We start from the raw sequence: 25,531 nt of genomic DNA, 5'->3' as shown, positions 1-25,531 counted from the left end.
GTGTACACCCAGGCTGTGGCTCCAGCCGACCGGGCGGGCACGCGGCGCTGTCCGTGGTGCTGCTCGCGCCGGGCGGGGCGGGGGCGGGGCGGGGGCGGGGCGAGGGTGCCAGCCAATGGCGGGGTCTCTGCACGGGGCGCGGGGGGCGGCGGGCTAGGCGCTGGGCGCACTCTGCTGCGCGCTGCGCTCGGGGTGCACCGACGCGCCAGCGGCGGCTGGGGTTCCAGCTCTGCTCCTGCTGCAGTTGCCTCACGGCCCGCTCCGCTTGGCTCCGATTTCAGCCCCAGCCACTTCGGGGCTGCTCGCCTAGGCCTGGGTCCCAGCCCCGCAGACCATGCCCCGGGCATCCTCCGGGGAACCCAGCTGGGCAGAGAGCCCGAAAAGACGAAGCTCCCGGGCCGGGGCCCCACCCTGCCGCCCTGCTCTCAGCCCTTGCTCTACCCCGCGTCCCGGCGCTGCGTGAGCCTGCGGGGTCATGGAGCGCTCGCCACCCGACGGGCTGCTGAACGCGTCGGGGGCGCTGGCGGGCGAAGCGGCAGCGGCGGGCGGGGCGCGCGGCTTCTCCGCCGCCTGGACCGCGGTGCTCGCCGCGCTCATGGCGCTGCTTATCGTGGCCACGGTGCTGGGCAACGCTCTGGTCATGCTTGCCTTCGTGGCCGACTCAAGCCTCCGCACCCAGAACAACTTCTTTCTGCTCAACCTCGCCATCTCCGACTTCCTCGTGGGTAAAGCCCCCAGACCCCGCCGGCTGCCGGGAGTCCAGGGGCGCCGAGACCTGCTGGGCTAGCGGGGCTAGGAGCGTGGACCTGGGGTGGCTCCCGCAGGCTCACGCTCCTCCGGGAGCCTGGTCTGGGGAGGGGGCGCCCAGAACCTGCGGGGTGGTGGGAGTGGGCGAAGTTCCTTGCCTCCTGGGCCGTGGGACGCGGTTGAGGAGGGACGTCATCGGGGAAAGGACCCCCAGCTGAAGGGCGCTCTGCAAGGAGCCCGGCGCAGCAGCCCGGCAGTCGTGGGTGCAGCGCTGTCTCCTCGCCGTTGCCAAACAAAGGCTGCAGCGGACTCCGGACGCGCCGAGGGCGCTGGAGGGAGACTTGGGGGAGGGGACAAGGAAGGGGGATTTTTAGAGCTGTGTTGGGGAAGGGGGCCGTGGGAAAGGCGGGGGTTGGGTGGAGAAGATGCTCGGAGGAGCGCTCTCACGTGTCCATGCTCTGCTGCCGGCTGGGGGGCGGGGCGCGCGGAGGGGGCCGGAGCGCCAGACACCTGTTGGGGCTGAGACGCGTCTTCCAGACGCTGGGAGCCGGCTTTGGCGGTGGCAGCAGCCGGTGGCAGCGACTGACGGGGACGCAGCCAAGCGCTCTTTAAGCCAGGAGAAAGGCTTTCTGGACTTTGAAGCTGAGGAGGGAGGCTGACCAACAGCCAGAGCAGGGGCTGAGGTCCAGCCTGGTGGAGGGGCTGAAGAAATGCTCTTCCTTCTTCTCTTTGGAGGCTGACAGAGCCCAGCCCGGACAGAAGCCAGGCTCGGGGTTCTGTGCTCAGAGGTCCCATACCTGGGTCCTCCTCCTGCCCCCAAGTCCAGGGGACAACAGTGGGGCCAGGGGCTCTGTGGGGGCTGAAGGCTAGCTGCCACACTGAGATGGTGCCTGGTGTGGGGATGGCAATGTCGGGATTGCTCTTCCTGTGCAAGCAGCTGCCCTGTGCCCCCTGGGGCCCTGTGTCTGTCCAAGTGGTGGATCTGACCCAAGGCCCTATCCAACGCAGGCCCCCTCAACCCCCATTCTCCCACAGGTGCCTTCTGCATCCCACTGTATGTGCCCTACGTGCTGACTGGCCGCTGGAGCTTCGGCCGGGGCCTCTGCAAGCTGTGGTTGGTGGTAGATTACCTGCTGTGCACCTCCTCAGTCTTCAACATTGTGCTCATCAGCTATGACCGCTTCCTGTCAGTCACCAGAGCTGTGAGTCCTGTGATGTGTGGGGGGCAGCAAGTGATGGACTCCGGGAGACCTGAGAAAGTGGGCAGGTGCCTTGGTCCTGACATGTGGGCACTCTTTGGCCAGGTGCCTATTCAGTGGCCATTTGCTGCCAGCAGGACTGGTCCTGGCACAGGCAGGAGGCAGGGAGTCTGACCTGGAATCATAGATTCCTGCAGGAAGAGGTGTCACTATCCAGCCTCTGCCTGGGGCAGGTCCAAAGTGTCTGGAGGTGAGGGAGATCTGATCCCTCCCACACGTGGGCACACATGCATGTGAACTCCTCCGCCCCAGGCAGGCAGTCTGCAGCTCCCTATGCAGAGTTCCCGTTGGTGTCAGTGGTCATGGTGAGTTAGCCCTGGACCCATCTGGTTGCTGTGTTACAGCCACGCAGGTGCCAATGCAGGGGGAGCCCCAGCAGTCTCTTTTACCCCCTCATCTCTTTCTTTTTTTAAAAATATTTTTTGTTGTTGATGGACTTTTATTTTAGTTATTTATGTGCAGTGCTGAGACTTGAATTCAGTGTCTCACTCATGCTAAGCAAGTACTCTGCCACTAAGCCACAACCCCAGTCCCCCACCCCCCATCTTCCTGATGGCTCACCACCCCCAGGCCTTATCAGGGACCCTCTGCTGGGGGACCACACTTCCTTCAGGTCTGAAAAACTGAGGGACAAATGCAAAGAGCACAAGCCTGGGTCCTCTTGAGCCGTCTATAGCCACCAAGGAAGTGGGGCATCAGTAAGACTGCAGTGCATGAAGTGGTGTGACGTCCAGAGCATGCACACAGCAGTAACCCATGTGCCACAGGCCTGTGTAGCACTAGCTCTGCTCACTGCTCCTGTTAGCACCAGGATAAAAGCCACTGGGATGTGGGGGGAGGGGAAGCTGTCAGGCCACTTCCTCCTGGGCTGTGCCCTGGTGCCCCTCAGCTGCACCCGAGCCCTCCTACCTCCCTGCCCCCTGCTGGCTGGCTGCTCTCTGCACTTGGAAGTCCTGGGAAAGACACTTGTTGGCCCCACCCTCTCTACTCCTCCTTCCAGAGGTCCTGGACTGGGGATCTGGGCGGTGTGGTGACTTTGTGTGTGTGTAGGGGGTTCTTTCAGCACCTGAGCAGGGGCAGGGCTGGGACCACCCCCTCTGGCATAGCAAGCCTCTGAAGAAGGCTCAGGCCTTTGCAAGATGTCTCAATCAGAAACAGTGTGGCCCCTGGCGTTGGCCGGTGCTGAGTCTGGTGCGGGGGACACCATGACATGCTGGGCCAATGACAGGACACGAGGGGTGCCTGGCTGAAGAGGGTGGTAAAGGTCAGGACTCCACGGACTGCAGGAGATGCTGAGGCAGGGCATCAGCTGGTCGGGGGCACTGGTGGGGTGGGGGTGGAGGGAAGGGAACATTCCTGACAGCAAGGGGCTGGGGCCAGCCCAGCTTTAGTCCCTCCGCACCCATATGCCCCTCCACAGGTCTCATATCGGGCCCAGCAGGGCGACACCCGGCGGGCAGTGCGGAAGATGGCCCTGGTGTGGGTGCTGGCCTTCCTGCTGTACGGGCCGGCCATCTTGAGCTGGGAGTACCTGTCTGGTGGCAGCTCCATCCCTGAGGGCCACTGCTACGCCGAGTTCTTCTACAACTGGTACTTCCTCATCACGGCGTCCACCCTCGAGTTCTTCACGCCCTTCCTCAGCGTCACCTTCTTCAACCTCAGCATCTACCTGAACATCCAGAGGCGCACCCGCCTCCGGCTGGACGGCACCCGCGAGGCTGGCCCCGAGCCCCCACCAGAGGCCCAGCCCTCGCCACCCCCACCTGCGCCCAGCTGCTGGGGCTGCTGGCCCAGGGGGCATGGGGAGGCTGTGCCCCTGAACAGGTATGGTGTGGGCGAGGCTGGCCCTGGCGGCGAGGCTGGGGAGGCTGCCCTTGGCGGAGGCAGTGGGGGCGCTGCGGCCTCCCCAACCTCCAGCTCGGGCAGCTCCTCGAGGGGCAACGAGAGACCACGCTCGCTCAAGAGGGGCTCCAAGCCGTCTGCGTCCTCAGCATCGCTGGAGAAGCGCATGAAGATGGTGTCCCAGAGCATCACTCAGCGCTTCCGGCTCTCGCGGGACAAGAAGGTGGCCAAATCCCTGGCCATCATCGTGAGCATCTTCGGGCTCTGCTGGGCCCCATACACACTTCTGATGATCATCCGAGCCGCCTGCCACGGCCACTGCATCCCCGACTACTGGTACGAGACTTCCTTCTGGCTCCTGTGGGCCAACTCGGCCGTGAACCCCGTGCTCTACCCGCTGTGCCACTACAGCTTCCGCCGGGCCTTCACCAAGCTGCTCTGCCCTCAGAAGCTCAAGGTGCAGCCGCACGGCTCCCTGGAGCAGTGCTGGAAGTGAGCCAGCCCACCGAGCCCCTCGCCACTCCCCTTGTAGGCTGTTTCCTGGGCAGCTGGGCCACACTGACCCTGCCTGGCTCACCCCCAGATGTGAGCCACGCCTTGTCCGTGGCCTGTCTGAAATGCCATGGCAACCTCCTCTAGACCATCTGCCCTGGGGTGCCCTGGTGGGCTGGCCGGGGTCCCTCAAAGGCTAAACTGCCACCACCTCTTGCTTCACTCCAGGAGGGCTCCAGACATGCTGTTCAATCCCACGGACAGCGCAGGGGCCCGGTGGCCCGTGGTGTCCACCCTTTGCACACTTGGTGGTTACTGGGTGTGTGCTCCAGCCCCTGCCCGCAGTGTGCCCCTGCACGTGCACACGCCTGCACACGCCTGCACTACCCCCAGGCGAGCTGGGCCTGCCTTTGCCACGTCTGTCTTGCTCGAGCCCAGAGCCTGGCTCCTTCAGCCCTTCCCTCCAGCTCTCTGCCCCGCCATGTGTCAGGTGCCCCAGGAACCTCGAAGCCGTTCTCCACTTTCCCATTCTGGGTGTTTTCAGGAAGATGAAGAAAACACGTCTGTGAACTTGATGTTCCTTGGATGTTTAATCAAGAAAGACAAAATTGCCGAGCAGCTCAGGCTGGATTGGCAGGTGTGGGCTCCCACGCCCTCCTCCCTCTGCTGCGGCTTCCGGCTGAGCTGTGCCAGCTGCTTCTGCCTGCCCCACCCCTGGGCTCGGGAGCTGGTCGGACTGGTGGCTCTGAGAGTGGCCAGAGCCATGAGGCCTGCTGGGCGGGCTGGAGCCTGCCCCACCCATCCCATCTACTCAACCAGGTTCTTGGGGTTGTGGGTACAGGGTCCCAAGGCTTGCAGGAGTAGACGGCAGAAGACCAGGGGCCAGGACTCCCAGGGAGGGCCGCCTTGCCACGTCCCATGCACCTGCTTCAGGTGCTCTGCATGTTCTGCTCGCTCTCCCTGTGCCCGCTGCACTGCCGCTGCCAGCGTGAAGCCACAATAAAGCGTATTTTTTTATTGGTGCTCATTCCTGAGGACTATGTGGGGGTGGTCTGAGCCCTGATCTCCAGTCAGAGGTCTCAGGAAGACAAGGCCCCATGAGGAGAGGCAAGGCACAGGTCTTGGCATACTGAGTGAGGGACTTGGTCAGAGAGAATGGGCCTGCCACCTCCAGGTTACTGCCAGCAAGGGGCTGGTGCCCGACAATGCCCCGACCCTGACCACCACACTCAAGCCCCCTGGAAGAGGAGACCCCGCCACACACGCAAGGCTGGTTGGGAAGCAGTCACAGCAGTCTCAAAGATGCAGACCTGTGTCCCCCAGGACGGGTGCTGAGCATTCCTTGTGGGAGCTTTGTGTCCTCAGAACCATGACTTTCCCTTAGGGACCCGGGCAGCAAGACCCAGGGCACAGGGTCATTGCCATGCCGTGCACTGACTTAGGGTCAGGGAGGGCCCTGGGCATGCCCCTGTGCTGAGTTGGGTCAGGGATGAGAGTTTCTGGGGTGTGGGGGCTAGAGCTGAGTGGCAGGGGCACCCTGAGGGGATGAGCCAGGCCTTTGGTCAGTGCTGTCGCCGGAGGTGGAGGAAGAGTGAGTGGCAAGGATGTTGTGGCCCCTGCCCGCTGCTGGGGCAAATGGCCTGAGGCTGCCCTCAGCCAGGAACCCAGAAGCCACTTGAGAGTGGGACAGTGGAGCCTGGCTCTCACCTTCCTGCTGCCTTGCTCTACAGCGTCCACCTGTCCTTCTCTGGACAGGGAGAGAACCCACCATCTCACAGAACACTGCCTCTTGACCGGCACTGCCACTGGTGAGGTGAGCTCTAGGCACAGCCTGGCTCCCCGGCAACTGAGTCCTGACGCTGCAGAGGGGACCCAGCCTCTAGCAGCCCTCTCCCCGACACCCCTCTATCACCTGCCACACCCACACTTTGTTTTCCAAACTCACCAAACACTCCTGCCCCATTCTAAATCCGGCCCATTCTAAATCCTGGGCCCTGCCTGCTCCGGTTCTCTTCCCCTCTCTGAATTTTAAACCCTCTTCTTGGGCCGCTCTTAGTGACCAGAAGGAGGGTGACCCTGGGACGCTGGCCTTCCTTCACTGTGTTATCTAGCCTGCACCTCCTGCCCCGCCCCACCTGGCACCTGGCTGGGTGCTGTCCTGAGAGCTGGAGCACTGAGGGCGGAGGCCACCTTGCATGAGACTCGGGAGGGGCACCTCTCTGGCAGGTGAACTGAGGCCAACTACCCCTGCACCACCTGGCCTGCCCACCAGCGGGTGTCTGTCCAGAGGCCTGAAGCTGTCTGAGGAAGGACAAAGGACCGTGCTCTGCTGCTGTGGGTGCTTCCTTGCAACAGCACAGCCAGAGCCCGGCCGCCCCTCCGCCCGGCCCCGCTAAATGGCTACAAATTGGAGGATAAAAGCACAGGCTTTCAAGCAATTTTGCCTTCAATCTCTGGAAACTGCGCTCCTGGAGCTCCAGCGCAGGGACGGAGGAGGAGAGGAGAAAGGCAGGGAGCCTGTCGGGCCCTCAGCTGCAGAAACAAACACGCCCTGGGGCCTTCTTCTGCAATCTGAGCCCTGGAGGAGACAAAGCCCTGGGCCCAGGGCCCAGCAGCACAGCTGTTGTTTACTGAGCACCTACTATGCACCAGGCCTACAGCAGGAGAAACACAGATGTGTTCCCTGAGCTGTGGGGAGGTGACATATGACCTAAGGGCAAGCTGGGGCCACAGGCAGGGAGCTGCCATGGGCACAGAGTCGGCCTGACTGCCCACCAGTGGCCACTCGCAGCTCTCCCAGAGCAGGGGGCAGGACCACAGCCCGGCTGGGTAAGCTCCCCAGAAGGGCACTCAGGGACATCAGGGACTGGCCAGATATGTGTTGCCACCATGCCTGCCCTGCACTGGCTCTGAAGATGCCTCCTGGGGATAGGTTCTGGGCACACGCTGTGTGGGGGTCCTTCTCAGCCTGGCATGGAGACCCTAAGTTCTCCAGATGCTCCTCAGGCAGTCCCACGGGACCCTCTGCAAAGGCCAAGTTACTACAGGGCCAGGAGGGATGGCTGGGTCTCCCTGAGATGTAGGGGAGCCACCAGGCTACTGGTTATCACCTCTCCATGCCCCAGGGCACCCCAGCACTCGAGCAGGAACCTTCCACCAGTAGTTAGTGTTGTGCCTCTGCAACTGCAGCGGGTGACCGTGTTCTCCACTCTGCCTAGGAGAAAGCCAGCTGGGGCACAGGGACTTGGCCATGTGGGCAGGGAGATGGCATCTGGAGCCAGGCCTGACTCTAAAGTCCATGTGTTTTCCATTTCATCACATTCTCCCTAAGCACCTACTGTGGGCTGGGCACTGCAAGATAGTGGGGTATGAACTAATCCCTCTGTAGGGCCACATCCTCCTGGGAAATGTGGTCCAGGCCTCTGTCCCCTGCAGGCATGGTTGCAGGCAGGGGTGTCCCCAGGAGGGGGGCAGAATGGGGCACCCAGGGAGAACTCTGAACCTCAGAATCAAGCCCCAGCTCTGATGCTCTTAATGAAACACTTATTGGGCTCTCACTGTATGTCTCCATTGTGCACCGGAAGGAGCTGGGAAAGCAACTGTCCTCCGAAAGCCTCTCCTGAACCAGGACTATGGGGAAGGACAAAAGAGGGGCAGCAGGGTGGCTGTAGGGCTTCAGGTCCCAAGGTCCAATGGCCCAGGGTGCAGGAGGTGTGTTTGGAAGGAAACTGACGCCTGTCCCAGCCTAGCCAGCAGGTCTGCCTGGAGGCCAGGAGTACAATGCAGGCTGAAGGGGACACCAGCCCTTTCACACCTCTTCCCCCAGGTCCAGGCCAGGCAGAGGCAGGACTGCTGGACCACAGCATTTCCTCCTTCCCTCCCACCTGCCCTTCTTCCTTCAGCTTCTTCCTTCTTCTGCTGTGGGCTCTGCTATGCTCAACATGGGCAGCCAGGTGCCTGGCACCACTCTTTGGTCTGGGGTGACTCAGCAGACCCCTTGCCCTGCATGCAGGTGGCAACTCATTAAGGAAACTGCTTCCACCTGCCAGCTGGCAGTGGACTACAAAGGGTGTTGGGGCTGAGGATAGACCCTGCTGCCCTGGACCTGGAGGGGTCACCTTCCCCACCAGCTTGTCTCTGTCCTCCCCTAGAGTGGGAGTGAGCATGGCGTCTGGACTTGGCTGGACGGGAAGTTTGGTCAAGTCCCTCAGTTTTCAGGGATCAAACAGCCCCTCCCTCTCTGGGGCCTGAAAGAGGACAGGAGAACATCTTGCTCCTGATGACCAGGCCTTGTGGCTCATCCAGTGGCCAGTGCTGAGGTGGGGACATCCAAAGGCTGGGGATCTTAGAGGAGGAGTCAGGGTCAAGGGTCAGGGCCAGGCTCCAGAGGTCCCTAAGTTTCCTTTGGAGCACACACAGGGGCAGGGAAGGGGGCCTACCTGACAGGATCACCACAGGGCCTGGTAGGAGGAACGTGTGTGAGCTGTGAGGACATCAAGGGCAGCGCTGGGGCGCAGCACCCTGTCCCAGCACCCATCCCAGCACATTCCGAGCCCTGTCCTCCAGCTCGTCTGGCCCTCAAGCATGTTGATTTTATAGATGAGGAGACAGAGGCACAGAGAGGGTCAGTGACCCCTCAATATCACAGAGCTAATGGGAGGTTAATCTGGGGCTGCTCTTCTTCTGGAACCACCTCCCCACTCCCTCAGCTCTCAGGACCTCCTCCTCATCCTCTTCCAAGTTCAGGACGAGGGCACCTTCCCAGGAGAAGCACTTTGGGGAGCCATGCTCCCTCACTCCAGCAGGACCTGTGGGGCCATCTAGGCCTAGGATGAGTGGGGGTCCCAGGCATAGCTAGCCAGAATCACCAGGATGGCCGTGAGGTGGCCCACAGCCCCAGCCTGGTAAGCCAGCAGCAATGCTGGGCCTTTGGCTGGAGCCTTGGAAGGACAGGCTTCTCCAGCTGCCATTACTGGCCTAGCAGCCTCCAAGCCTGAGGTCACCTGTAGGGAGAGCAGCCAGTGCAGAGGGAAGCCAAGCTGAGAGGTGGAAGGAGACAGCACCTGGATTCCGCTTTGCTGCAGTGAGCTCGAGTGCTTCAGGTTTCACAAGTCACCCGCATGCTTCCCTTCCTAAAGCCATCATGATGGGAAAGATCCTGCCCATGGCTCACCCGTGTCTTTGATGAATAAAAATGTGGAGCTAAATATCCAGTGGGCAGTGGGTGTTAGCAGGAAACCGTCTTTCGACACACCAGGCTCTGGGGCAGAGAGGTGATATTCTTCCTGCCAACAGGCTGCCAGCAGGGGTCTGGACCACTGAGCAGGTGGCCCTGATAGCATCCACCCCTGCCCTCCTGACTTTGGACCCCAAGAGGTATGAAAATTCCCTTCAAATGAAGAAGAGAAAGGGGAAGTGGGGCAGAAGCAGCTTCTGAAAGTGAGGCGGGGGAGGCGACAGGAAGGGATGTGCCAGGCTGGACGGCTCTGCCCCTCTGAGCCACTGGTCTGCCACGCTCAGACAGCACACATTTGACAGCCTTCACAGGCCTCCACTGTCCATGCTGGGCCATCTTTAAAGTCCCCAGTAGACCTGGTTCCAAGCTTGGGTCAGAGTGGGCAACCGGTGGTGGGGAGCCCCCAGCTGGTCCTCCAGCTTGGCAGACCCACAGACTGTAGCAAGCCAGGATGGTGGGTGGCCAGTGGGCCACTTTTGCAGAGTTGCTTCCCTGGTGGCCGTGGTCCTTCAGGACCCACAGGCTTTCTTTGTCAGCTCTGGGTCTCATCTGGTCCATTACCCACTCCAAGCCAGAAAACATCTGGCCCTTGTCCCATTCCCTCCAAGCCACTCATTCATACTAGAGTGATGAACTGACTATCCCAAGGTGCAGATTCACATTCTGGTTGATATGGGCACCCCGTGAGTCCACTCCTAGTGCAGGCGTTTTAGGAAGATGCTCCAAAGGAAGGGAGTGTGTCCAGTCTCCCCTGCGCTTGCTTTGTACTGGACCTGCACCAGGCATCTCCTTCCCGAGGGATGGCAGAGTTGTCCGTCTGGGTGGCAGGAACTCCTGGGCCTGAGCCCTGGTGGGCCACAGACACCTAACGGGCCACACAGACACTTCCTGGAGCCAGGACTGGGCCCTTTAGGACGTGCGCTCCAGTCATTTCCCAGTGCTCCCCGTGGGGCCACACAACTAGGTGGGGATAGGACCAGCAGTCTCCAGGAGAGGGCAGCCAGTGGCTGTGCCAGCATACGCAGGGGCAACTGGTTGGAAGGCACTGGCAGGTGCCTACCCTGGGTGGTCCCGGACGAGCAAGTTACTTAGAGCATGTGATTGGCATGGAGACCATTGGGTACATTTCCCAACACCCTCCCTACCTCAGGGTTCCTCTAGTCTGGCAGCAGCAGGCCTGTGCCAGGCCGAAGGGGGCCTGAGCGACATGCCAGGCAGAGGTGCAGGAGGAAGCCTTCCTGGCACAATGGCTGGATGGCAGACTGACTTGGCAGGTCTGGGACCCGGCGGCAGTGTGGAGGCAGGGCTGCGGTGAGGCAGGCTGAACCCAGGCCATCCTGGCAGGGAGTGCCCCTTGCTCCGTCCTGCATCTCCCAGATTGTTCCCAGCAGGCACGGCTTCTGTCTGTCTCTGGAGTCACAGCCCTGACCAATGCTGAGGGGCCTAGTCACCAGGACCACGAGGCTTTGTTCTGCCCTTGGCCATGTATCCCAGGTGATACCTGGGACCTGTGAGTCCAGAGGACCCTGGCCCAGGATGGGGTCCCACACCTGTCCCAGGAGGCTGAAGTGAGGTGCCGGACAGGTCAGGCCGGGCAATGCCTCCTGCTGCACTGCAGGCCTCATTAGCCCCGGGACACAGAACCACGTGGAACTGGCACCCTGCCCTGGGCCTAACCAAACTTGACCATCACCATATCCCACCACCCAGCCCAGTGTAATGGGCACAATGACTGAGTCCTTTGCTGGGCCAGGGCTAGTCCTATCCCCAGTGGCCACAGCAGAACATGGGGTGATTTCCTGATTTGGGGGAAAGACAAACTCAGTGGCTTTTGTTAAGAGAACTCCTCTCCTCAGAAACAAAATGACTGCAAGAAAGCATAACCAGGCAACTGTCTGCCACACAACCTGTTCCGGCACCCACCAACTGTGCCCCATGTAGCCCTGGCTCCCACCCCTGGGTTCAGTGGGTGTGGGCTGAGGGCCATTGGGCTGTGTGGGAGATCACCCACTCTGTGTGTCGGGCTGGGAACCGGGGTTCACTGCTGCGCTGGCCCTCCCCCAACACCCTGGGTCTGACTTATTTCAAAAGGGCCACACGCCTGCTATGGGCGTGAACATGTCCGTTATGTGTGGATTCCTTGACCCTTGTGGAGCTGATGGTCACGTCCCCAGGAGTCCCCACAGAGGAGGAAGAAGGGACATTCCCTGGGAGGCCTCACACCAGGGCAGTGCAGGCTACCATGGACTCCTTTATGTGTTCCTCAACCGCAGGTGCCCATTCCCTCAGGAAATGCGGCTCCAGACTGCCAGCTGGGCCCAGGCCCAGCGGCTTGCTGCAGAGTGGCACTCTGGGGAAGGTGTCCTTTGCCTTTCCTTTGAGTTTATCATAGTCACATGTGGGGGGAGGGGTGACGCATGGCAGTACAGAGACCCTGAGCACCCATCACCCAGTGTTCTCCAGTGGAATCATAGGCCCACAGCAGGAGACCAACACCAACGTCCACGCCCTGCCCATCCTGCCTGCACCCACGCGCAACCTGTCCTGATGTGTTAGATACTGGCAATTTTTGTTGCCGTGGAAGAAACGGCTCTGCAGTCCCCTTGCTGTGAATGTCCACTCTGTGGCATCAAGTCCATTCACGTGGCTCTGCAGCGCTGCCCCGTTCACCTTGGGAATGTTTCCTCTTCCCACTGGAACCTGCTGCCCATGAAACACCAGGTTCTTCCTGGGGCCACGGGGGGTGAACCAGGGCCTCACCAGCATTGCTCACCAGCATGCCAGGTGAGCAATACTCTGCGCCCCACCCAGCCTCACACTCAGTACCAAGAGGCTTTTCCATGTGTGGATGTAGGACATCACCTCCGTCCACCCGCCTGCTACCCTTGCCTGGCTGCACCCCTCCCTGCTCCCCACCCACACCCCTGGCCACCACTGCTTCCATGCAATCTGCCATGACATGGACAATCACAGTGGCCACCTTGGGAACATGGTCTCCTCACTTCCTGGTTCCTGGATGGCCGTGCAGCTTGCTCCCCTTCTTTGCTGGGTGGTGTCCCCTACTGGTGAACACCTTGCATGAGCCAACACAAGTGCACTCAGCATGCCTGGCCTTCACGACAAGCCCTGGTGCCAGTGCTGTCCAGGTGTTGGGGGTACTGCAGACAAAATGAGGTCACCTTCTCAAGTGGCTTCAGGAGGGTGGCAGCTTGTGCTGAGGGCCTGGTCGGTGGGCTGTATTTGCTTCCTGACTGGGGGCATTTGGTCACATGGGTCAGCAGGAGGTTTAATCTAGAGGGTGCTCTCAGTGTGGCCAGGGAGTGGCTGGCAGAGCAGCAGGAGACCTGTCCTGAGTGGGCAGAGGAATGTGCCATGCACAGGGTCCTGCCACATGGAAAGGGCACAGGCAGGGAAGTTAGAAGGCTGCAGTGATAATCCAGGGGGAGAAACCAGGTTCTGACTGGTTCTAAGGTGGAGCTGAGGCTGATGCACTGATGTGGATGAGGACAGGAGGAGGAGACTCACAGAAGCCCCAGACCAGTGCGACACCCCTCATGAGGCACACAGGGCATCAGAGTGAGAAGGGACGCCACACAGGGCGGATGACAGGCCAGCACTCATGTCTGTCCAGAACTTCAGCATATACCCTGGTGGGAAATAGCATCTTGGTGAAAGTCGTCGGTTAGGGTTTTCAAGAGAAGGGCATCCTGAATTTAGAGGGCACCTTAAGTCCAGTAACTAGGGTCTTTAAGAAGAGGACAGAGGGACACAGGGAGGTGCCACGTGAAGATGGCAGCAGAGGTCTGAGGCCACAGGAGCCCCTGGGAGCTGGAAGGACTCTCCCCAGGGATTCTGATGCCTGAATCCTGGAGGCCCAGTCTCCAGAACTGGGAGAGATTGCCTCTCTTGTCCCACATTGGGCTTGTCCTGGCTCCCTGGGGAGTATCAGGTAGTGCTGCCTCAGCTGGGCCTCTGGTTGCCAGGACAGAGTGGGAGTGCCAGGGCCCTTGGAAGCCTAGCTGGTGCTGCCCCATCTGGTCAGGGCAAGCTGGGGCACCTAGGTGGTGGGCTGCAAGGTGGACTCCATTGCACTCTGCCACTAAGACCAGCAACTGCCCATGGCTTCAGTCTGCTGGGGCGGAGGGAACTCTGTCCTGCTGGAAAGTGGGCCAGTCCCCTTGGCCTTCCCAGGCTTTTTATGTTCTGTAAACAGTGTGTCCTGCTGGCTTCTTTCCCGCTATGCATAGGAAAGGAATGTGGCAGGTGGGAGACTGCACAAAGGAAGAGTGGGCTACAGACCTCGCACAGCTTGGAGCAGACCTGCTGGCAGGGGTTCAGAGGGCGAGTTGAGAGGAGCTCCTCCCACGTGCACCCCTGAAGGCCTGCAGGAGCTGGTGGCTTGGCCTGGAACACGTGCACAGGGAGCTCTGGAGCCAGGGTGCCAGGCTAAGGGTGGAGTGCAGGACTCAAAGCTGGGAAGCTTAGGGACATTTTGCATACTGAAGCTTGGGTCCCAATCTTCAGACCTGCTTCCACAAAGATCATGGAGTAGCCAGACTGCAGTCCATGACAGATACTCGTGCAAACCACTGGAGGGTGATGATCCACAGGAGGCAGCCTCCCAAGCAAGACAGACTAGGGAGCCCCATAGTGGGCAGGCCAGACCCATTACCGAGCATGTATGGCCACTGCCTTTAGGCAGGGGACCCAGACCCAGGAGGAAACCGCCAGGAAAAAAAGGGAAGCTGGCTTGCTGGAGTGTCTGAAAAATGTCACCAGTCAGTGGGGACAGATGACAGGGGATGGAAAACAAGACAGAGCAGGTATGGGCAGCCTGCCCTGGTACGGGGGATCCTCAGGCACAGTAAACTCTGGGGACTGGTGTGAGGTCACTCAGTAAAGAAGCTGGGATGGAGGGGGACAGGGCACTGCTGCCCGAGTCTTCTAGTACCACCTGCCTGTTTCAAATGAAGAGAAAGTAGATGTACCAGACCCCACTCACCTGCTCATTCCACAAATAACTGCTCAGAGACATTTGGGGGGGCAGGTCCTCTAATGCTGCTGGGGTAGATGAGAACCGAAGGCCCTGCGATGCTCTCTTCTGCCTTGGAAGGCAGCTCCTGCCTCAAGACTGGCGCAGGGGCAAGCATCTACTACACGCAAGGCTGTGGCAGATGACCACCCAGGGCTGGCTTCCAGCTGCAGGAAGGGTGAAGGCCAGGTCAGAGTGAGGCGGTGGGGACACTGAACTAGTGTCTGAGTCCAGGGGAAGGGGGTTATAGCTGATGGGGACAGGGTTTCTGTGGGTGATGAAGACCTCGAGGTATGCACACCCGAGAGTCTACTAACCACCACATGGCAGGCTTTAAAAGCGTGAGCTGAGGGGCTGGGATTGTGGTTCAGAGGTGGAGTGCTTGCCTGGCATGTGTGAGGCACTGGGTTCCATCCTCAGCACCACACAGAAATATAAAAATAAAAAATAAAGGTTTAAAATAATAAAAGGGTGAGTTGACAGTATGAGTTCAATCTCAATGTAAAATTCAGAATGGCAAAAAGAAAACTGCCTATAAAAGCAGACAGGGAGGAGCCAGAGATATAGCTCAGTTGTGCCTCACAAGCACAAGGCCCTGGGTTCAAATCCCAGCAACACACACACACACACACACAAAGGGGGGGGGGGGCAAGCAGACAGGAACCTGGCAAAGGACTGATGGCTGTGTCCTGTGGACACACAGCTCTGAAGAGTCAGCCCAGACCAAGGCCTCAGAGCTACTGGAGGCTACGATGGGGTCAGGGCTGGGAGGCATTCCGAGTGCCTCCCTGCCCAAGCATGTGGGGCTGAGCAGGAAGATGAAAGCTATGGATAATTAATGCTCTCAGGCCTGGCTCGACTCTGAAACCCTTTGTGGTGGCCTGAAAGAGAAAGCAAATAGATGCAAGACCCATCCAGGGCTTCCAGAACACGAGGACCTTTGAAATTACAAGACATTAAAATAAAGCTCTGGGTAAAAGGACCTCGTGTTCTAGTTGCAGATTTGATGTTAGATCAAAACTGAATTGCTCCTGAAAGCTGAGGCACAGGCCTATTATTCGAGGTAGCCCAACCTCAACGTACAGAAAGGGCCTCTGCACTGAGCATTCCCACAGTGCAGCCGGTCTCGGACCCCGTGGCTAACCTCAGCCTGCGGCAGGTATCTCCCCAAAAGATGAGGGCCCCTTCTCTCTTCTGTTGTCCCTGCCATTTCTGAAGGGCTGTAGGGACACGTCAGAGACTTTGGGGTCTTTGGGGGAGCATTCTGCAGGGTTGGCCATCCTCATCCTGCCTCCCTTGCACTCAGTGAGGTGCCTGGGGGCAAAGACTTGCACCCCTCACAGGAGAGACTGCTTCCTAGAGCACAACACCTGGAGGACAGCATGGCTCCCATCTGCAGTCCAGCCTCGGGAAGGAGGCCAACAACATCCCCACAGGACCGGCTCAGTCTTGGTGACTGCCTGGCCCAAAGCAAGGGTTTTCTTCAAACCCCAGTAAGCAGAGTACTGCTCTGGTTACCTGCTGGGAGCAACATAGGCTCCTGCTGCCTTTGGTTAGCAGCTTGCCTGCGTGCACTGAGCTGAGCCAGACACTGGGTGTGCCCGCACCGGATATTGGGTGCACTCAGTCGCGAAGCTGTGTCCGCCTTGGCGTTTGGGAGCAGCAGAGAGCATCACTGTGCCCAAGCCCAGCTACACCACAGGCAGCCTCTGCCACGTGCACTAACATGCGCGAGCCCCAGATTCTGGCTGCGTTATTCTGCTGAGCTCTCCCAGGGCTCATGTGTGTGCCGCCGCAGCAGCGTTTGCTGACACCAGCATGGCATGGTCCTCCTCCTAATCAAGGGTATTAATTAGTACAAATGAGTCAACCTTAGCAAATTAGTCAGCAAGGCACTGGGGAGCAGATGGGTGTCAGGTGGCACAGAACGCTCCACCACCTGAGGGAGTCCTAGGCCAGAGGGTAGGGGGCACCTGGTGGGGGAGCCCCAAGCTGGCAGGGAAGACAGAAGCACCAACACTCTCCAGTATTTACAAGCATCTTCTCTTATGTGTTCAGAACCACCCATGTCTTACAATCAGGCTTGCTTGTGCAGCTTGGAGGCCCCTGTGCCACTGGGCACTGCTACCATCTGAGAGGCTGGCGGCCCCGCTCCAGCTCAGCCTCCACGTAGGCATCGTGTAGCACCTTCAGATGCAGCAGCAGCTGCTCCAGGTTCTCCCCGGTCACTGCCGACAGGGCAATGACCTGTCCCAGGTGGGCCTTGAGCTGGGGCAGACGGGCTCTGGCCTGGGGCAGATCAATCTTGTTTGCAACAACCACGTGGGGCCTCTCAGACAGGCCTTCTTCATACTTCTCCAGTTCGTATTTTAAATCCTCCACCTGTGTCCATGGCTCTGGTAGAGAAAGGTCTACTATGAACAAGAGCAAGTGGCAGCGCTCGATGTGCCTGAGGAAGCTGAGTCCCAGGCCCCTGTCCTGGTGGGCACCTCGGATGATGCCTGGGATGTCTGCCACTGTAGGAAACAAGAGCACAGGGTCACACACACTGCAGTAACTTTCGAACTCGGGGCTGGGATGGGGTCCTAGAGCTGAAGGAGCTGCAGCATCATTTAGCTCAGTAGCTGGTGGGCCAGGCCATGGGGCTGCCTCACCTTTCAGATCTGCAGAATGCAAGATGACGCAGTGATCTGATGAGGTGTGTTTAAGTTCCTGCCCCTCCTGGCTTCAAACATGATCCAAAAAGGAAAAACAGCTTCCTGCACTCTATTAATAATTTGATTACTGATAGAAACCATTATGGAGCACTTTGAAAACATGAAGTGCTATACAAACCAGCTTCCCAACAGGCTATTTTTAATGGGTACATTATCTTCTAGAAAAAGTTTTCTTCTCTCAAAACAGTGCAGGGAAAGCTTCATAAATCGCACACAGTCTACATCAGAGCAGAGTCCCTGATGGAAGAATGAAGCCGTGGCAGGCACTCTCCTCAGGCTCGAAATGCACACTCACAGATCTGATCTGAAACTATGGGTTCCAGGGATGGTGGTGGTGGGGGGGTGGAGCTGATTTTAAGAAAGACCAGACTCACTAAAGTTGTTTCAGTTAGTATAAACAGGAAGCTAAGCTTAGGAGTGGTTATTTTCCTCGACTCCCTCGGGGATTGTGGATGCTTTACCTGCTACCTGTTGGTGACCTTCATAGTGAACAATCCCCACGTGGGGGTTCAAGGTGGTGAATGGATAGGAAGCCACAGCAGGTCTCGCATTTGAAATGGCCCGGAGGAGCGAGGACTTCCCCGCATTGGGGAAGCCAACCTGGAAGACAAGGAAGGCAGCACGTGAGTCCAACAAGGACCTTGCTGCTGCAGCCTGCCGCTGGCTGAGACGGGGACCAGCGAGCCAAGAAGCTGTTACTGTCCCCTAAGTCAGCAGCTTGTCCTGCCACCAGGGACCCACCATCCCAGCGTGGGCCATCGTCTTGAGCTCCAGGTAGAGAATGCGTTCCTGACCCGGCTGCCCAGGGGTGCAAGTCACAGGGGCGCGGTTGTCGTTGGCCAGGAAGAAGCGGTTGCCTTTCCCGCCTGCCCCACCTAGTGCAGCGATGTACTCCTGGCCCGGCAGGGATAAGTCGGCCACGACCTCACTGCCCTCCTTCACCAACGTGCCCACAGGAACCTGAAAGCAACATGGCATTCATGGATTAGGGTCCACCAACAGGCAGGGGCCTGGGGGGTGGGGCACTAACCTCTCCCCTCACAGAACGAAGCACAAGAAAAGGCCTGGCCACCAAGAGTTCCATGGGGCCGTTCATAATCTGTCAGACTGTTCAAGTGGCTTTTGTAGGGTTTTTAAGTGTTTCCAAAACAAGACGCTGGCCTCCACAGAGATGGGCACAGAGTGTGCTCTGTAGGTTACCTCCTTCAAGGTCTCTCCGCTTGCAGGGTCAGACCGCACGGGCCCAACACCAGTGCACAAGGCCCTGTGTGGGCTGTGACCTGCCCGGTCACCCACGCTCTGAGTAGCTGAAGCCAGTGGCAGGAGAAGGGATTCAGCAGCCAGGCTTACCCGGATATAGAGGACAGCACCACTTCGGCCAAAGCAGTTTTTCCTGCCACCATCTTCACCGCTGAAACCCTGATACTGAGACAGGACCGACGACAGTGACTTGACGTGCTGGTCAGCTGGAGGCAGAGCAAGAACGCTGATGTTCCTTTGAGTTGAGACAGAACCAGTGCCCGTGGCTGACATTCTGTGCAGCCTAAGAGCCTTAAGAGCCTCCTGTCTCAGCCCCTCAAGTGGTGGGTTTAAGGGCTGTGCCACCACGTCCAGCGTTCAGCACACTGTTGATGAACACCCGTGCACTTTATAAAAATGTCTGCCCATCAGGTTTTTAATGTAAGACATTCAGGACAATAAGGCGGATGTGAGGACTTAGCTTCTCCCCAGACGCTCCCAGGGCACGTGCCTCTCAGGACGACGTGGCCACCGTTGCCGCCATCTCCACCATCGGGGCCACCGAACTCCTTGCGGGGCTCGCTGTGGAAGCAGCTCATGCCAGAGCCTCCATTTCCTCCACGAACCAGCACTCTCCGATGGTCCACAAAATACCTTTTCTACAGAAAGCACAAGGCACCTAGAGCATCAGCAACACTCCACAGTCCACCCAAGAGATCTCGTATACATGAGAAATATGTCTTTTTATTGATTAAACTTAGAAGTTAATGACACTAATATTACTAATCTCTCCTAAAATCCAAAGATAAAAATCAGTTCCTGGCAAGGGTTGTGGCTCAATGGTGGAGTGCTTGCCTAGCATGTGTAAGGCACTGAGTTTGATCCTCAGCACCACATTAATAAATAAAATATTGTGTCCATCTACAACTAAAAAATATTTTAAAAGATAAGTTTCCACAAGTCATGAGAATTTTCAGGCTTCAGTTCCTTTGAAAAGGAATTCAGCATTTCCAACCCAAAGAAAACACAGCTTTCTTCAAGTGGGCCATAGTGCTAACAGGTCTCGTCTTCACAAACGTTCTAGTCCTAGTTCTGTAGGCTGCAGCAAAGTTAAGGGGGAGTCCCTCCTGGACAATCATGAACTCTCAGCTGTGGAGAGAGAGGACAGTCATCCCTAACTGCTGGGGCTTCTCTGTGACATGCAGAGAGGTGACACACAGAGCCCTTCTTCAGGAGCTCTCTCCAGGTCCTGAAGGCAGGTGCGACCCAGCTAAAGAATCAGAACGACTGGCTAACTAGGTCAGTTAGTACACGTTAGCTCGTCCTACAAGTGCAGCTTTTTTTTACATTTTATTTAGAGACAGGATCTCGCAGGGCTGCTCAGGGCCTCGTTAACTGAGGCTGGTTCTGAACTCGTGATCCTCCTGCATCAGTGTCCCAAGCTGCTGGAATCACAGGCAAGCACCACTGCGCCCGGCTGTATTTCCTTAAATTTAGTTAAAGACCATTCTTGTTTTGAATAGGTTTTGGTAAACAGAACAAGAGAAATTGTAAGGCTTAAACTATAAATCCAAAGAGTCACTTCTCCCTGGACATTTTAGGTTAAGACCCTTCCTTCGCACACACCTGTTCCCCAGGCCAGTAGCTCGTGAGCAGCCCCACACTGCCACACCTCCCAAGGTGCCCGGCCCTCTGCGGGCTGCTGTCTGCAACAGCACGGTCCTCGGCACAAGGGCCCCATCTCAAAAGGCTCTACAGTCCCTCCAGTAACACGGTCAGCATGCATGACACCCTGCTGCCTTCCACAGGGGAGCCGGGGCAGGGTGGTCCCAGCTGAGAAACCTTACCAGTTTTTTCTCAGAGAGTGGCTTCTTTCCTGGGGGCTCCTGATGCCTGGCGTGGTCCGTGCAGCCTACTGACAGCAACCTTGGTGAAGCCTGCTGTGGAGGGAGCTGGCGGGGCCTGAGGCTGGCCTGTGCAGACCAAGTCCACTGTGCCAGGCCCTCCAGCAGGGTCTGAGACGCTGCTGAGAAGAGCCTCACAGGTACCATGGCTCCTAAAATGAGTCCAGTGGGCGAAACGAGACCTCGGGTCTTTGAAGCCCGAGTGAGAAGCTGGAGCAACGTGCCTGGCGTATGGGAGAAAGAGCCTGGTGCCTGAGACAGAATACTGAACCGACAACCCGACGTTCAATACTGGCACGTGGTGTCCTGCGGTGCCCAGCAGCGCACCTGTGACGCAGGCAGACGTGAGTATAAAGAATTGAAGTCATTAGGTCTCCCACAGCATGGGGCGTGCCTCCCGGGGGAATATCAAGTGTCTGCTTCATGAAAACACTAAAAGGCAATCTAGCCAGGCATGGTGGCACACGCCTGTAACCCCAGCGGCGTGGGAGGCTGCGATGGGATGATTGGGAGTTCAAAGTCAGCCTCAGCAATGGTGAGGTCCTAAGCAAGTCAGTGAGACCGTGTCCCTAAATAAAAAAAAATACAAAACGGGGCTGGAGTTGTGGCTCAGTGGTCAAGTGTCCCCGAGTTCAATCCCTGGTAACCCCCGCCGCCCCCTGCCAAGAAAAGGCAATCTAAACTTCAAGTCAAAATTATTTCAAAATAAAAGTATTCATTTGCCCAAGCGTAACTGTGTTCATCTCCTGCAGTTTCCAATCATCAGACTGGAACTTGAGAACACTGCGGTGGACTGCAGTGGTGGTGATACTCCAGACCAAACAAACTCCCACCCTTGCCACTCACCTCGGAGTGACCCAGGGAAGGTCATGCACCTGCGGCCCCAGTCGCCTCACCTAAAAATGGACAGGAATGGTGAGTGCGGGTTGAGCTGACCCATGAGGACAGAGCAGCACTGGCTACCCCACTGTGAGGTGAAGAGCAACAGCTACTTGGTCTCTGCCCCAGGTCTGACCCGAGTCCCTTCCTTGAGTGACGGGAGAAACAGCAGCAAAGAGAATTTGAGCAGTGCTACTACCTCTCTTGGAACTTGCTGAATGCCAGGGGAGACACTTGCTTTACTGAGGTGTTCTCAGGGGCCCCTGGATGGCGTCAGGACAAGAGCTGGGCACCGGAAAGAGCAGGCCTGGAGCAAAGCTTGGGACTCTCACCTCACCCCATCCTTCCGCAGGAAGAGGGGCTGGGACGAGCCAACAACTGATCATGCCCCGTGAGGAACCTCCACCAACACCTGAGCCATGGGATCTGGAGAACTTCTGGGTAGAACACTTCACATGCTGGAGGGTGCCACACCCCAATACCACAGGAGCAAAAACTCCTGCCCAGGGCCTTTCTGGACCTCTCTGGCTGTTCACTGCATCCTCTACAGTAGCCTTACAATGTATCCTTTATAACAAATGAATAAATGCCACGTTTTCTTGAGTCTGGGGAGAAGCTGGAGGACGCCCCCTGCCCTGCCCACCACCCTGCGGTTGTAGCAAAGTTCAACAGAGGTGTGGGTACCTGGGGACCCACTACTTGTGACTAGTATCTGAGATGGGGGTGGTTTTGTGTAACTGAGTCTTCCTGGCACAGTGTCAGAATGTCGCCGCCTGCGGCAACAATCCCGCAGATATTTGTTACCGCCTGCAGCAACAATTGCGCAGGTATTTATCGGAGGTGGACTGGAAATAAACTACTTCTATTTCTGTGCTGCTTCCTTGCTCGCTTGCTTATTCTCTAGCTTATAGAGGAAGAAAAGCTTGCTTGATTTTAGAGGAAGAAAGGCTTTGAGAGGAAGAGAGACTTTGCTTTTAGAGGAAGTTTTTAGAGAAAGGCTTCTACGCTTATCAGATATCTATTTCTTCTTAGAGTTCTGCTGCTTCTTCTTAGAGGTAGGTCCCGCATCCTGTGAACTAGGTGCTATCTATCTGAGGTGCTTCTTCGTGGCGCTTATATTCCCTCCAGGAGGCAGAGGGTGGGGCCACGCCAGCTGAGATCAGGCGAGGAGCCAGCTGCCCTATCATGGCAAAGGTTAAAACAAGCAGGCCCGAGCAGGAGCACTGGGGAACACCTGTGCATGCGTTGTGGGTGTGGACTTAATTGAATACGGCCAATGATAAATCACCTGGGTGTGCTTATATTAATCAACCTCCTCACTGCCGATGTGATCAAAATAACCTCCGGCTGGCCGCCATGCGCCATCCTAGCGCAGCCCATGTGGCACAGCCCCCAACGTCAGAATAAACTTGAATTGTGGGCACACAGCCAGCATCCCAGAGAACTGGAGAAGAGCTGGGTGTGAAGACCCACGTGTGGGTGTCAGTGTTCCGGGGTGCGTGTGGGCAGTGGCAGCAGCACTGACCCAGGGGCGCGCTGTGAGCTGCTTCTCAGTGCTGCCAGTACACACTTGTTGAGCTTCCTTGCCTTCCACCACTCCCAGATAGTCTGAGGCTACTCGAGAAATTGAATTGGCTGGAAAAGAACATTTCCAAAATGAAATTCCAGACTCAGGCTGTTTTCTTGATAAATTCCATCAAACATTCAAGGAATACTCAGTCTTACACACACTTTTTCAGAAAGGAGAGGAGATAAGATCACTATATAACTCATTTTATGGGCCAATAAAGCCCCAGTACCAAAATCTGACTTTACAAAAAGAGAGCAATACTGCTCTTGCACATAGGTACAAAGCACCCATGACAAAACAGCTCTCAGATCAATCAGCAGCATGGAAAGGGGAAGACACCAACACAGCAGGACCTGCCCCAGAACACACAGGGCACCTCCCCATGTTGGCAGACCCTGCAACGACTGCAAGAGCAAACCTGGAGAAGGGTGCATGGCCCCCCTGACAGAGGGCATCCCAGGGCTGCCACCTAGCATGACAGTCATGGAGAAAGACTGAGATGAAGAAAAAGGCAGGATAGCCACGCTGGGCACCTCTATGCCACAGAGTCCTTGCACACACTGCAGTAAAGGAATGGAAGGAAGAAAAACTCCCTGTCTACAGAGGAGACTAGGGATTTCACAGAAAGCCCTGGGGAATCTACAAGCCAACAATCAGAATCAAGAAATGAGCTGGGCAAGGTTGCAGGCTACAAGGTTACAATTAGAAATCACTTGTGTTCTTATACACTAGTAGCAAAACAACTGGGAGGCTGGGTTTGTAGCTCAGCAGCAGTGGGCTTGGCCAGCATGTATGAGGCACTGGGCTTGATCCTTAGCCCCACATGAAAATAAATAAATGAAATAAAATTATTGTGTCCTTCTACAACAACAACAACAAAAAGGCAATCCCCTTCAGGAATGCAAAAGTATGGATGTGAATGTGAGTTCACAGCCACCTCGCTGCTGCTTGCAATATTCTACTTTAAGCATTTTTCAGGGATTAGCTCATTTAGTCCTCATAAACATTCTGTGAAGGAAGTATTTTACTATTCCCATTTTACAAACGAACACACGAGGCAAAGAGGTGACTCACAAGAGGGGGACAGGGAGGAGAGTGAAATAGGTGCTTAAGGGAGAAACAACTTACAGCTTACCCACACAAGCCCACCTGCAGTTACTCTGCCAGAAACTCATGCCATATGAGCTGCAGCCTGAGCCGTGACAATCAGCGATGGAGAAGCTGGTCAACTGCAAACCCCCAGAGATCTTAGCTCCAAATTCTGCCTAATTTGGCGTACCTCCTTTTTGCCCTTTCGACTGCAGTGGGGGGACCCACTGATGATGCAGGTCTCCTTTGCCAGGGGAACAAATTCCACACGGTTCTGCAGTGCTGGCTGGGGGTCTCCATTTTCCTTCTAATGAGGCTATCCTTACGCTATCCATTACCGAAACCACGAGCCACTTGGATCTATTAATTTCAATTAATTAAACTGAATGAAATGTGAAACTTGGTTCCTCAGCCCCATCGGCCACACTGTTGGGTACTCAGCCTCAAGTGGCCAGTGTGCCATAGTGGGTGGCAAGTGTAGGGAGTTTCTACCCGACATCACAACACTCCTATGGGACAGCACCTGCCTGCAGAGCAGAGACCCCAGAAAAGTGAGCTCTGCTCCCTGTAACAGTACCCATGTGTAACAGTATCCAGTTTAGCACAGAATAAAGAAGGCTAAGGTGACAGCCCAGGATCAGAAGTCTGACGGAGACATGCTTTGCAGTCACAGGACAGGGCTTTTACAGACTTATAAGGACACTGTCACCGCTGTTCTGCAGTGTCAAGCTCAGCTTGAACTGGTCCACAGAGGTTACTGCCAAAACCTCCTATGGAGGCTTAAATTCAGTCCTTACAACCCTGCTGTCTCGAGCATGCCCCATGCCCCCTTCCACGACCTACTGACTGGAAGGAAAGCAGGGCTTCCCGCCAGTTCGGGTCCCTCACTCACGCAGTCCCCTCCCGCGCCTCTGCTGGCCGGCACCTGCACCCTCCCCTAGGCCTTCGGAGTGCAGGATGGAAGCAAGCGCCTGCCCCGTTACCTTCCCCGCGGCGTGGAGCCCGTTTTTCACGACCCGACACAGCAGTTAAGGCCCGACTCGCAGAGGGCAAGCCACTCGCCCCGCCTCGGTGCCCCGGGCCTGCCTCCTGGCGCAGGGCCTCCAGCGCGAGGCGCGCGTGCAGACCACGAGGGCCCCGTCCCCCGGCGCCTGCCGCACGCCCCGGGGAGGCCTCCGGCCCCTGCAGACCGAGCGCAGCACCGCGGGGTGCGGCCTCGCCGCCGCCGAGCGGCGCGACCGAGCGCAGCAGGCGGCTAGCTCCGAGCCGCCGCTTCCGGGGCACCGACTGCTTCCGGGGCGGGGCCGGGCGCGCAGGCGCCGGCGACTCCGGAGGACAGGTTCGCGGTTACGCTGGGAACGTGGTTCATGCGCGAGCCCCCAGGGAGCCGGGAGCCGGCCTGGAGGGTGCGCTGCACCCAGACGAGACGACGAGGCCCGCTCGGCGGCAGAGGCCAAGCAGAGGCTAAAAGCGTTACACGGCAGGGCGCCTGGAGCTGCGGAGGCTGCACCTGCGGGGGCACAGG

At 57.7% G+C, this 25,531-nt stretch overlaps 2 protein-coding genes across 5 annotated transcripts; one reads left to right on the top strand and one right to left on the bottom strand.

Moving 5' to 3' along the window:
• Positions 1-165: 165 nt before the first annotated feature.
• HRH3 (histamine receptor H3) lies at positions 166-5,218 on the top strand. 4 transcript variants are annotated; one of them, XM_079130150.1, is made up of 4 exons: positions 336-725; positions 1,783-1,949; positions 3,427-4,184; positions 4,885-5,218. In XM_079130150.1, exons 1-4 carry the CDS (start codon positions 476-478, stop codon positions 4,907-4,909), a joined length of 1,200 nt encoding a protein of 399 aa, XP_078986276.1. In that variant the 5' UTR covers positions 336-475; the 3' UTR covers positions 4,910-5,218. The 4 variants fall into 4 exon arrangements, with proteins under 4 accessions (XP_078986277.1, XP_078986276.1, XP_078986275.1 ...); XM_079130149.1 differs by having other exon boundaries at positions 4,831-5,218; XM_079130151.1 differs by having other exon boundaries at positions 166-721; positions 3,427-5,218.
• Positions 5,219-16,452: 11,234 nt separating this feature from the next.
• MTG2 (mitochondrial ribosome associated GTPase 2) lies at positions 16,453-25,143 on the bottom strand. Its single transcript, XM_079127244.1, has 8 exons — positions 24,990-25,143; positions 21,315-21,364; positions 20,412-20,620; positions 19,076-19,223; positions 18,676-18,791; positions 18,067-18,285; positions 17,787-17,925; positions 16,453-17,124 (listed from the first exon to the last, which is right to left on the bottom strand). The coding sequence occupies exons 2-8, from the start codon at positions 21,337-21,339 to the stop codon at positions 16,733-16,735; spliced, it is 1,248 nt and encodes a 415-aa protein (XP_078983370.1). The 5' UTR covers positions 21,340-21,364; positions 24,990-25,143; the 3' UTR covers positions 16,453-16,732.
• Between the last annotated feature and the right edge of the window lie 388 nt (positions 25,144-25,531).

Source organism: Sciurus vulgaris, assembly GCF_902686455.1.
Source record: "Sciurus vulgaris genome assembly, chromosome: 2".
Classification (NCBI taxonomy): domain Eukaryota; kingdom Metazoa; phylum Chordata; class Mammalia; order Rodentia; family Sciuridae; genus Sciurus; species Sciurus vulgaris.
Note: the sequence above shows the minus strand (reverse complement) of the source record. Positions and strands in the feature narration are given on the sequence as shown.

Coding starts and splice junctions, on each gene's coding strand:
- HRH3 (XM_079130148.1), top strand. CDS start 476: ATGGAGCGCTCGCCACCCGACGGGCTGCTGAACGCGTCGGGGGCGCTG. Junction 726..1,782: donor CATCTCCGACTTCCTCGTGG/GTAAAGCCCCCA, acceptor ATTCTCCCACAG/GTGCCTTCTGCATCCCACTG. Junction 1,950..3,426: donor TCCTGTCAGTCACCAGAGCT/GTGAGTCCTGTG, acceptor GCCCCTCCACAG/GTCTCATATCGGGCCCAGCA.
- MTG2 (XM_079127244.1), bottom strand. CDS start 21,339: ATGACCTTCCCTGGGTCACTCCGAG. Junction 20,621..21,314: donor CTTCCCTGGGTCACTCCGAG/GTGAGTGGCAAG, acceptor GACTCATTTTAG/GAGCCATGGTACCTGTGAGG. Junction 19,224..20,411: donor CACTCTCTGAGAAAAAACTG/GTAAGGTTTCTC, acceptor TGCTTTCTGTAG/AAAAGGTATTTTGTGGACCA.